The sequence below is a fragment of the Columba livia genome, chromosome 3 (assembly GCF_036013475.1).
Source record: "Columba livia isolate bColLiv1 breed racing homer chromosome 3, bColLiv1.pat.W.v2, whole genome shotgun sequence".
Lineage (NCBI taxonomy): Eukaryota > Metazoa > Chordata > Aves > Columbiformes > Columbidae > Columba > Columba livia.
In genome coordinates this window covers 78,996,984-79,009,682 of record NC_088604.1, presented here as the reverse complement: position 1 = coordinate 79,009,682, position 12,699 = coordinate 78,996,984, and the positions used below count along the sequence as shown (strand labels likewise).

The 12,699-nt window shown below is 36.1% G+C and overlaps 1 protein-coding gene across 5 annotated transcripts in view; it reads left to right on the top strand.

Annotated features, from left to right (window-relative positions):
- ARID4B (AT-rich interaction domain 4B) overlaps window positions 1-12,699 on the top strand; it is a 93,146-nt gene that overhangs the window by 32,077 nt on the left and 48,370 nt on the right. For all 5 annotated transcript variants that reach the window (XM_065059719.1, XM_065059718.1, XM_065059715.1 and 2 more), the window contains exons 3-6: window positions 1,538-1,648; window positions 6,218-6,283; window positions 7,207-7,297; window positions 11,693-11,772. In XM_065059719.1, coding sequence (XP_064915791.1) covers window positions 1,538-1,648; window positions 6,218-6,283; window positions 7,207-7,297; window positions 11,693-11,772 — 348 coding nt within the window. The remainder of the gene's footprint in view (window positions 1-1,537; window positions 1,649-6,217; window positions 6,284-7,206; window positions 7,298-11,692; window positions 11,773-12,699) is intronic.

Sequence of the window (12,699 nt, the reverse complement as noted above, 5' to 3'; positions counted from 1 at the left end):
AGACAAGCAAGAAGGGAATGAATTTCAGAATCCAAACACTCTTAATAGATACCTCATTAGGTGAGTTTTATTAAGTCTGGAATACAAATGGGTATATGTTCATGGATATACTGCTGACAGAGTAGTATATCCTACTACGCTGCATGCAGTTATGCATCATGCATGCGGGGAGAGAGAGGGAGGAATTAATTAGAGCATTCGTGCTTCTGATGATCCTAAGTGCAGATTGATAACAGTTTTCTGGTACTCTGAAATATATTCTGTTACTTGAAAATGAGAGCCAGGCTTGAACACAGGGTCAAGGTAAAAGCATCATTAATAGGGAGTTAATACTGTAGCATCTCATGTCTCTCAATTTCAAGTTCTGCAGAACTTAAATTTCTGAAAAATCATGCATTGAAACACTTGGGTACATATTCGCATGCCTTTACTTCTGATATATTGGAGTTGGAAACAGCCAATGGAAATTACCTGATGCTGGATGCAAGCACATCAGCATCAAATAGAAGCTCTGAGATCTGTGGAGGAGATTATCTCTATATTCTACCCACAGAGAGCCTGGATGTGCCAGAGTTGCCTCTTGTAAACTGTGTCTGAATCCTCAGGGTGCGGAAACATGATGTGGGCTGAGACAAGGGCTTAGATTCTCTTCGCAGCTCTTATTTGGGTCTGCATGGAGGTGTGCAGGTGTTGGAAACATGCCTCACTCCTGTTGCTTGTCACCTTCTACCTTCTCTCTTCTGACCAGCATTCTATGAATTGATAGTGAGGTAGTTCAGTCATTTAGAATCTCCTCCTCCATATTACACTAGGAGAGGTTGTGTGAGAGAAGGTAGACCTCCTTTGAAGGAACAGAGCCTTCATGAGCTCACTCTGCATACTAATTGGACCCATGTTGTCCTCCTACCCTCAAACCCATTTAGTTCTCTCTTCTGTTTCTTTTTGCCCTGTTTAGGTGTCACCTGTTCCTCTGTGGCTTGTTACAGAACTGTGTATTTTTGGAGCGTTTCACCTTCGTTGTATATTTATCCTTTATCTGACTGTACTCTGCCCTTGGGGCTGCTCTCCTGGTGAGCACCCACCTGTATATTTACTTTGTTCAAAAGTGAAAAAGCAAGTCTCTTCAGAGTTCTAGTTACTAATGAAAAATGAGCTGTAATTTTTTTAGGGAAATAAACACCTGTGTATTCAAGAGATTCAGGTCTTGAGGCAGTTGAAGGAGAAAGCAAAACACTTGTTTGGCCTTCACCATTGCAGCAGAACTGGTCATCTGCTGTGTCTTCAGATGGTGCAGAGGCTGGAGGCTTATGTAGTGCTTGTTGCAGACAGCTGTGGTATCAGTTTATTATATTTATGGTAGTCATTTTATGAGCTTGGTATTGTGTTCTGTGTTTCTGCTGCTATGATATACATATGCTGTCAGGTTAAGTTTTGTTGGGCTGTTGTGTAACACTGTCCACAAAAGCTGGTGAGACCATGACAGCTATATTGCTGGTGGCCAGTAATTAAGAACTAGTTGTTTCTCTTTCTGTTCCAGGCCATTGATGAGCCTCCCTATCTCACAGTGGGCACTGATGTGAGTGCAAAGTATAGAGGAGCCTTCTGTGAAGCCAAGATCAAGACAGCAAAAAGACTTGTCAAAGTCAAGGTATGTGGTTTTTCTGCAAACACTTCTTGGAGGTAAAAAAATCATCGATGTTAAATAGCACAATGTGAAACTTCTTTGTAGTCTCAAGACAGCTGAGAGACTGTCCTTTCTTTGGAGTAGTAATTGATCAAAATATGACAAATGTAGGCTTATGTATTGGAGTATGTTATCAGAAAGTAGATTTAGTATGGTTTATCTTATTTCAGTAGGACAGGTCACTGCCATTTAGCAGTGGCAACTAGGTAATGCTTCAGGAATAGGATGGAACCCTGCTGTCTTCCAAGAAAGACTTGGCATATTGAGTCCTGCAGAATAGCAAGCAAGGGATCTCATCTAATCTTTATGATGACTAGTTAATGACTGAATGAATCAATGTGAGCCATGTGCAGTACAAAAAAAATTGTAGAGAGGGAATACAAGATCCTTGTACATTTAAAGTATCATTTATAGAAATAAAAAGAATTATGTTTGGGTTTGGTTTTATTATATAGTAAGTTGATAGTGCAAAATGGCCTTATATTTCCATTTGGATAGTATTGCCCTCAAAGCTTGTAATCTGGGAGCAGGTACTATTTTTTTGCTCTACCTTTTAACTTCATACAGAAATATAATAGAGCAAGAATCAAAAGCACTTAGGAAAAATAAACTAGATTGGTCTGCAACAGAGTTATAGTGGCAGAATATTTTTCTTATATCTACTGTAAATGTAAGTGTGGATTGTGAGTGGCGATAACCTATTAAAGAGCCTCCATTGTAAACTGTCATGCATTGTTTGAATCTGCTCTCATGCTATGGCTGATTTTTGCCTATAGTATGTATGAGCAAGAGAGCAGGCCATCTCCAAAAGTCCTGTTGGGAAGGACTATTGTCACTTATTTGATAACAATGTTAACTATAATCAGAAGTTTTTAGTCTTACATCTGATATCTTTAAAAACCTTTAGGGTAAATTAGTGATCTTTTAATTTCATTAGTCATAACTCTTCACAGCATGAGCTGGTCTATGCTTTACAGCACCATTGAGTTAAGTGACTAAATATTGGTATTTAAGCTGTTAAGTATCAGTATTTAAGTACAGTAATTGTGTTGTGCCTAGATCAGTGAAGTCTTAACTCCTTTCTGCTCTTTAGAGGGCTTTCAGCTCCCTGTCTTAGATGGCCACTTGCACTTATTCATTGATAAATATGTTCTTATGGGTTTATTACTTGCAGTTTGGTGACCGCAATAATTTGATCTTGAAATGAAATGAAGTAGAATTTTTACTGTGTTTGTGGAGGCTGTGCCTAAAGCCCCGTGGATTCAAGTTTGTGTGTCTTTGCTGTTAATGTATAGATTAGGGCAGTTAAGCGTCAGTACTGTTGTTGCTTTGTAAAGTAATGTGATTTGTGGTGCAGATTTTTTTGTGTGTGTGAGTGCAGTAACAATATCCATTTACATTGTCTTCCTTCCACCTGGAACATGTATCAGTGACATCTTGATTTGCGCTAAAAATCTTTTCAGTGATTTGTGGCACATGCAGACTTTCCCCAGCTTTAGCTCTAACCAGGGTTCTTATTAATCAGGTGTACTTTGTGTGGAATTTTGGTAGTTTAACTTCTGCATTTATTTTCCTCTTGTTTAACAATTTTTTCTGGCCCAAATATATTTTATGCCATAGTCTTTTAGAACTACTAGAGGAAAATGAAAGTCAGTTCACTTCATAACATCAATCTTAGTTTGAAGCTTTCATTTAAGTTTTGTAACTAGATGCTCTGTTGAGAAAGGAGGATGTCAACATAATTTTTTCAATATGGAGTATGTAATCTACAGGCAAGTAAATTACATTTAATTGCGTCTCCCTTTATTTGTTTTCTCCTTCTGTTTAATTCTGCTTCCTAGAATGTCTTGAGAGATATCTTCATAACTGCTTTTTCATCACCAGTGTATTTTAAGAACTTTTCAATTTAATGCCAGTGCTATTTATTATTTCAGTATCAATAGGTATCAGTTTCACAGTTTACCAGTCTTTGGCAGGTTCTGTACATGGTACAGAATTTTACATTAACAATGTAACTGCGTTTCACACTTTGTCATGGGAAGCAGTAAAACTTAAGATTTGCCTGGACTTGTGAAGAATGTTGAAGGCAGTACAAATTTGACTGAAGGGCAAGACTTTCAGTGTTAGAAGAATGGTAGTCCACTTCACAGAGAGAGCTATTTAAGCCAGTTTATTTTGATGGTATATACTAAAACAGTTAGCAGCATCATCCACACCCACTTGCATTTGGGCACCCACCACAGAAGTTTCAGAATAAACTATTTTCTGTGTAGGTCTTTGTTGAACAGAAACTATGAAGCATCTGCTGTATAGAGGCTAGCAGGACTGTCTTTTCTGGATGGTGAAATAGAGATTCCAACTGAATCTAAACAGGTTGATGATGTGATGGATGTCTTAGTCTTTTTCCTGAGAGAGACAGAAAGGATCCATACTGACAAATACTACAGGAATGAAACCCCACACTAACAAATGCTGACATCACTCTTTTCAGCTTAAAGAAAGACCAGTGGTGTCACATTGAGTTTGGAGTTTGAATATTTCTGTTAATAGCCAGTATTTTTTTAGTATGTGTGAGTATCGCATGAAGTAAAACCTGTTGGGATCAAAAATCTTGTCCTCAAAAAGTCAAAGCCCCAAGGCATCTTTAAAAAAAACCCAAAACAAAACAACATTCTGGAATACACAAGAACAGTTTGCTTTATTTACCTTTCATCATAGAACGCTGTGGCTGGCTCATGGTTTTGAATAGAATCCCTTTTTACTGTAAAATACATTTAAGATAATTACAGATAGCAAATAAAATCAGATGTGTTTAAATCAGAATTGATATATTGAATATTTCACAGGACCACAGGTTTGAGATTACTTTGCATCTGAATGAAACTTTTGATTTCTAGATAAATCCCCCAAAAGAGAGAAATAAATACCTGTATCTGTCAAGCTGAAGTTCAGAAGGGTATAGTCTTTGCTTAGTTAATTCCTAGCTTGAATCCTTTGGCTGTCAGGTTACAAAGTATGATTTTGTCTGTCTAGTGGACAGAAAGTATTTGCCATAAGAAGGTAGGATGATACAGCTCTGCAAAGACCATTTTTTCACAACAGGATGTATTGCTGTGATTCTAACAGAAGCTGGACAAGATGACTATTTCATGAAGTAGCACCTGGAAGGCAGTAAAGCATTTTGGCACATTTGTTTTCTAATTAACCAGTCAAGGTAGGCTCTCATTAGTCCTGGTTGTAGGTGCTGTTCTCAACTGTTTGCTTCTTTCAGGATTTTCAAAACTCCTTAAACTCTCCTCCTGGGAAGGCTGAGTAGGAGAATTGGTGTTAGAGGACACTGTTGTTCTGAAGGAAAATTTGCTATTGCTATGGAGAAACTCAACAATAGTGAGAACAGAACTTTGTGTACAGTCACAACCCAAGTCCTCAGATTTAATGTAGGATTGTTGTAGTTGAGAGTTAGTATTACACAGCTGAATCTCATGTTACATTCTTACTTATTGTGAATACAAAATTAAACATCGTATACCCAGTGAGTGTGTTCTGGTGAATATTAGAACATGATTTGTGTCTGTTAATAAAATGTACTTATGTACATAAAATGTAATGCCAGAATTTTCTCAGTTTCCCTGAATTTTAAAACCAGAGTGGAAATAAAACTTTGGGTGTAATTAATAGAAGGATTCTGTGATTTTCAGTTTGACCAAGTTGATTTTGAGTAAAATGAATGGTGGCTATCTGTAGCATCTTTGAATTTCCAGACTTTTTTTTTTTTTTAATTTCCAGACTTTTTTTTTTTCTTTTTTTTTTTCATGAGGACAGCAGGTGTAGGATGACATGGGAGAATACCTTGGAAATACTTACAAGATTTACTTACTCTAGTTTTGAAATAATAAAAAGCTAGCTGCCTGTGTGCTTGCTTCCAGTTAACTAGCAACATGTAGGGCTAGGCTGATGTTAAATGAAAGGCTATTTGGGTTGTTCATTTTGTTGAGGTGACAGCTGTGTCCTGTACTCTTTTTGTGTGAGTCTTTCAACCGTGAGTGAGGGAAAAGAACTTTTATTGGCAAAAGCAAAAGAGAACATGATATGAGGTTAGATATAGGTGCTAGACCAGTTTGATTTCAGATCATTGAAATATAAATGTTTCTTAACAAATATTTATGCTCATAACTCTTGAATCTTTCTCCTTTCTTGATGTGGTACTAGCACAGTACAATTAATATCACTAAGAGAACTTCACAGATCATTTTGAGCCTTTAAACATTGTTGGTAAATTATTGTTTGCCACTTCCTTTAGAGTTAATGATGCTATTCTGAAAAATAAAAAATATTTTAGAAGTTTTGACCACCAAGAAATTGTCTCCTCAATTGTCTCTTCTAAAATACCTGAATGAAATGCTGTTTTCAGCAAGTGGAAAGGCTATGGGGATTAACTGTAAAATGAGAGTGAAGAGAAGGGCTATTGACATTTGCATGTGCTTACGCTGCTCAATTGTATCAAGTGATTGTTAGTTGAATTATATTTTTTAGGTAACTTTCAGACATGATTCTTCAACAGTGGAAGTGCAGGATGACCACATAAAGGGTCCCTTAAAGGTAAGAAATTTGTTTTATATTTTGCTAACACTTTGAAAAGCTTTCTTTTTCAGTATTTGACATAAATGTCTACATGCAGTATGGGGTGAAACTGGAAGGTTCAATTTATTACACAAGCCACATAGGATCATGAGGCATAAAAGTTAATGCTGCAAAGCTAGAGTTAGTATAGTCTACATGTTAACTTCTTCCTTTGTAATTAAAGGGGATGCAGCCTACAGGCTGATGCAGGCCTCTTTGTTCTTTTTGGCCTTAAAGCCAAAAAGAGTTTGGTTGGCTCTGATTTTTAGTTGCTGTTGCTTTGGAAAACTCAGCTGAAGCATTTGATGGCAAGCTCTTATACAAGAGAATGACATCACTCAAATTGGTTCTTGTTCCCCACCTGCTGGCAGGAAATAATCAGCTCAGTTAGTTGACTTATTTTAGAAGAATGAAAAAGAGTTTTGAGAGATACAGGTATATTCAAGTGAAACTGGAAAAGTATGGTATATATAAGGTAGGAATAGGTTAGGAATTAACTCTCTTTGCTATGAGGACAGGCTGAGAGGGTTGGGGTTGTTCAGTCTGGAGAAGAAAAGGCTTCAGGGAGACCTTATAGCAGCCTTCCAGTACCTAAAGGTCACCTCCAAGAAAGATGGAGAGGGGCTTTTTACAAGGGCGTGTAGTGACAGGACAAGAGATATAATGATTTCAAACAGGAAGAAGGAAGGTTTATATTATATAGAAAAAATAAATTCTTCACCACGAAGATTGGGAGGCTGTTTAGGGCTTTGAGCAACCTGCCCATGGTGGAAGGATTAGAACTAGATGATTTTTAAGGTCTCTTCCACTCCAAACCATTTTATGATTCTATAAATACAAAAGTGTTAACTTCATTGCCTGTTGTGGAAGCTCTCCAGTGCTAAGTGGCTTTTGTATTTTAGGTGGGAACTGTTGTGGAAGTGAAGAATCCGGATGGAACTTACCAGGAAGCAGTAATCAACAAATTAACAGATGCAAGTTGGTACACTGTAGGTAAGAGAAAGAGTTATGTGTTTGAATAAAACTCATGACTTAAACCTGTGACCTGGACATGTCTTAAAGATGGTAAGAGATATTTTTTTAGATATTTAGGTATTCAAAGTTTGTATTAAAAAACAAACAAAATCCCTCAGACACGTACACAACTTCCACACAAACCAAAACAAACCAAACACACACACAAAAACCCCCACCTAAACTTCTTATTTCGGGTTTTTATAAGAAAATGTACCCATCACAAAGTGAAATTGGGACCCCAAATAAAACCTAGTGAATTGCTCTGTAATTGGTAACTGCTTCTTAGATACTGTTAAATATTCGGAAGCAAAGTATGCTGTCGTACTTCCTTAAAAAAGGAAAACAAGTGCCTTTAAAACACAAGTTGCAATAATTTTTCCCTACTCTGACTTAGCCCTAATAACAGCTGCAGTAAAAACAGACATAGATTTTTTCCAAAGAAGTCTTTTCTTGTTTGTTTCACATATTTTCTGATGGGATGTTTCAGACTTCAGATGATGTATCCACATGCCCACAAGCAAATACAGCATTTTTTTTTTCCTTTAAATTTTTTTAAAGGCTTTATGTACATGGGCTTACTCTTTTAGTAGTAGATCAATCTGTCTTGGGCAAAACTGATCAACTGTAGAAGGATAACGTATATTCCATCTGTGCACTGGTAGTCTTAAAGGTATTACAGGAAATTTATTGATTCTTGAGAAACTACATATTCTTTTCCTTGGCAGATAACTGGGACATGGGAAGATGAAGACCAGGTCTTGAAAGAACCTCAGCAAGACTTAGTTGTTTTGAGATGTTAAGGGTTGTTATTGATGAAGTGATGTTAAACAACTAGGGAAAGACTAACTTTGCCTCATCATAGTCCTTTTAGAAAGGAGTAGAGCTGTAAGTTTAAATAAGACCTTCCAGATAAGTGCTGCCGAAAATTTATCTGTTTTCTTGTTGGAGAAGTAGAATGTATGAGTAGAGGAGGGACCAGGTTAGGATGGGGTGAAGTGTGAGGTACAAAGACAAGGCTTAACATTATAGATGGTGTTTTGTAATTAATATAGCAGTGGATCAGATATGAGAACTCTTAAGAGCTAAATGGTATAGCTGGTGTTGGAACTATGTTTACGTACATGTTTATGCTACTGAGAAAGCATGAGGTTAGCAGTTCAGCAAGAAGAATAAGAATCTGTGCAGATTAAATTTTGAAGGTGTCACGGAGTTGCAGTCTGTAAACCAAAAGAGACGTCTGTCAAAAATGCTGAACTTGAGAAGTAGGAAGAGATGTAAGAGTTGAGACTGAAAACCATATTTTGTAGATAAAAGTAGACAAAAGCATGTTGACCTTCCAGAATCAGTAAAAATAGCACAGCTGCTGGCTGTGTAATGTACTTTGAGAAGTGACTCTAGCAGTGGATGATTAGAATAATCTTTGTCAGGAGAGTTAGTGGAATGAGACTGAAGTTATCTTTACAGACAGTGATGACTTTGTAGATCTCAGTGAAAGTCCTATTTCAAGGGCTAGTTGCCGTTTTCAGAATGCGATTTCACAATTAGCACACATCTTAGCCAGCAGTTAGCTGGTGTTGTTTTAGCACTTGTTGAGAAGTATCTAATTGCTTGAACTGTTAATGATTTTGTGAATAAAATTACTATGATTTGGTCAGAAACTTTGTGAAGGGACAGATCTGAAGTAGTACCTTGCCAGAAGTTGTTACTTATGACCATTTATGCTATTGTAGCAGTAGCATGTAGAATTTAGAGGAATAACCATTTTGGAGCTTCTTGAGAGCACTTTTAAACACTAAAGTATGGGCAAGGTTGCTTTAAGAGATCTGTGTCTGTCTTATATTCATACCATGTTGTCTGAACAGAAATTGTTCATCAATTTGTTTATGTCTTTTTTTGGCGCTACTACTTTCTTACCAAAGGAAGATAGGAGCTAAACTAAACTAAAAAAAAAACCCAAACAACCCACCAAAAACCCACAACAAAACAAACAAACTAACCCACCAGACACCTCAAAACTTCAACTGGCATAGCTTTTGAAAATTGGACTACCACAGTTACATAAATACATGGAGTGTCCTTAGTTTTTGCCTGTCCTATGAAAATTCCTGAAAAATCTCAAGGTATTACAATCCTGGTAACTAGATACTGTTTCATCATGCATATAAATGTATCTTTAGAAAGTTCAACATTTAACTCTATGTTTACTGTGAGGAAAAAAAAACATGGGATTGTTTGCTTTACTAAAAATGCAGAATTTGGCATGTTCAAAAGTAGCCTTATCCCCTTCCAGGCTTTTTTTTGTCATTACATTGCTTTTTCTCAGAATTCAAGCTGGTTTTATTTGCATTAAATTGCCTTTAAGTTGCCTCTTTTTTCCTTTTCCTTGTAATTTCAGAATAGGTGTTTTAAATGCATTACACTACTGTATGTCTGCTAAATATATTGTTTAGAAGATGTTCTTTTCGATTACAGTGTCATATGCATTACCATATGTGCTGTTCTGGCCACACAGGTCTTTCAGGGAGGTGAATCTTTTCCTTTAGTGTATTCATGTTACGGAACAAGATTAAGAATCCCTCTGGCAGGGAAGAGGCCACAAGCAGATTACCACATAGGATACATAATGTGACTACCTGCCCAGCTCTAAATAGGTTTACTTCTGTTGTAGTCAGCTTATCCCTTGAAGTTAATAGATTTATTTTTTTTTTTAAATCTCTCATTATGCAAGGAGACTGTTATGTTAATTAACGCAAACTAAATTAGGAACGTGCTGCCTTCACTTAACCATGGGAGGGCTAAATTATGTGTTGACCATTTGAGATGCAGCCCCAAATCTATGTGTTTTCTTGTGCGGTTCTTGCTCTTGATACTTTTCAATAAATTTTGTAGTGACAAATATGCATCTATAACTGATATCACTGAACAGTACTTAGCAGTTACTGTAGTATAAAACACAGACTGGGGAATGGTAGTTGCAGGGGGAATTTTGTTAATCATTAGTACTGAATTTTGTATGGGCATGAAAAATTCACAGAACTAGGTAAAAGTTACTTTCATATCAAATAAATACTAATCAAGAATATTTATGTACCTTGTTGCTTTTGTATGTTTTTAGTTGTCTTAGTAAAAGTCAAAAATGAGAGTATAGTGTCCACTGTTTGAAAGCCAAATGTGGCTGAAAATTAATCTCTTTAATCTTGCCAGGTATCTTTTGTCAGTTGACAGCCATTCTCCTAACACTGTTACTTTGACTGTTGTTTGGGAACATGGTTACATGTTCTTAGTTTTCTAACACGTGATTTAATTCTAATGAGACTGACAGAATTGGGCTTGGCTGTACTGTTGATGGATAGAAGATCTGAATGAAGGCGAAAGAAACATACTAAGAAATTGCTGCAATTTTTGACTTTTAATGTAATATTTTAATCTGATCTTGGGAGTGTTTCCATGCTCACAAAAGTCTTCAAATCACTGCAGTGTGGAGACAAGAATATAATTGTTATCCCTGTTGGGGAGGGGGTCAGTTCTTGTCTCGCTGGATGGTACAAACATAGCCCAAGAGTTAAAACTTGTCACCAAGTTGTCATCAGTTAAGTACCTGTAGAAGATTTGGCAAAATCTTACTTTTTATATGACCAATTTTATCAGCTTCTGAAGATCCCGCCTTGAATGTGTGCAGTGCGTTTTAGGACTGAAAAGGATAAAGTATGTACCTGAAGGGAACTGTATTATATGAACTTGTTTCCAGTTAAACCAGTGATAGCAGAAAGTCTAGAAACCAGGAACGTCCCAGTTTTCTCTCCAGAGCTGTTTTTTTTGATTGCCTGCATTTTGACAGTTGTCATTTTCCTTAGGCTGATACAGCTCTTGTTTTCTAGCGCAAATGAATGCCAGTAGTGAAAGATGTTGAACTTTGATATAACATTAAACTGTGACTTTTTTCCCAAACTAGCCATCTATGTTTCTCCATAGTAGTCATAGCTTCTGTTTGAATATTGTGCAAGTTCTGGAATAAAGTTCTGTAGAAATTGAAAATGCTTGAAGAATGGCGTCTCAGTCCTAGCTTGCATTACTTTTTAATTTTGTATCATGATCCATGAATTGTCTGCTCAACTACTCATTACTTAAGATTACATTTAACATATGCAAGCGTGGAGTAGCTGTGGTGAGACAGCAGTTTATCTAGCTATGCAGAAGTATCCAGGTGCAGCTTTTTTTTAAGGAGACTGGCTACAGGAATATATATCTAGTTCTTTCTGACATGTAAATCAATCACTTGACTAATATACTGATCTAAAAAAAAATATATATATATATATAATCTTTTTTTCTTTTTTTTTCTTTGCCTCACTTCTTCTTACCTGGTAACAGTATTTGATGATGGTGATGAGAAGACTCTTCGACGCTCTTCCCTGTGTTTAAAAGGAGAAAGACATTTTGCTGAAAGCGAGGTAATTGAATAATTTTTGTATGATAACTTTTTATTTAGAAAAAATTGAAGGTGATATTTTTATTACCTCAGTCTTCAGTATGTTATGTACATCCATGCTACTAAACATGTGGATTATGTAAAATACAGTCCACAGGGTCTGACTTACTCTTTCTTTAAATTGAGAAATACGATTGAATTTCACCAAATTGTGTAAGTTAAGAAACAAAATCAACATTTTGTATTTTTCACTTTTATATTATTAATGGTCCGCAGATTGTAGATCACGCAAAAAAACCCATGATCACAAAACTACTTTGCTTTATACAAAAAACTATCTGTAAGTATTAATTGGAAAAAAAAATCTAAATATAGTAGGTGAAAAAAATAATGTACGTCTTTGGACATAATTAAGTTCTACTGGATTTTAGGTAGATGATGAAATGTAATTTGTATTAGCTGATAAACTTGAAAGATCCGTTCTTTTATTTTAAACGGCATATTATAAGTTGCTGTTACCCATTAATTTTAAGACAGTTATCAATATTTTGAAGCTGGTTCTTGTCTTAAAGGTGACTTGCATATTAAAGCATGCAGACAATTGTAGAAATTTCAAGCAGTTGAAATTTCAGAATTAAGGTTATTCCTTCTTATTATGTAAGGCAATCTGGACCAATGGGCACGTTTATGTAAACATGTTAACTTATTAGAAAGCTATTGAAAATAGTATGTTTTTTTTTTTTTTTCTCTACATAAATATGCTTTATTATTGTAGTCAGCTCATCATCCTGCCTGCCTGCTGCATTCTTGTGAAGGTTCAGGTACCTTCTAGAATTCTAAGTCAGGATTAAACACATGTAAAGAAGGGGGCCTAACTAGATTCCTAAATCTGGATTCAGATATAAGTGCCATCATTTTAAGGATTGTGGTGTCCTTTGATTAGCTCTTT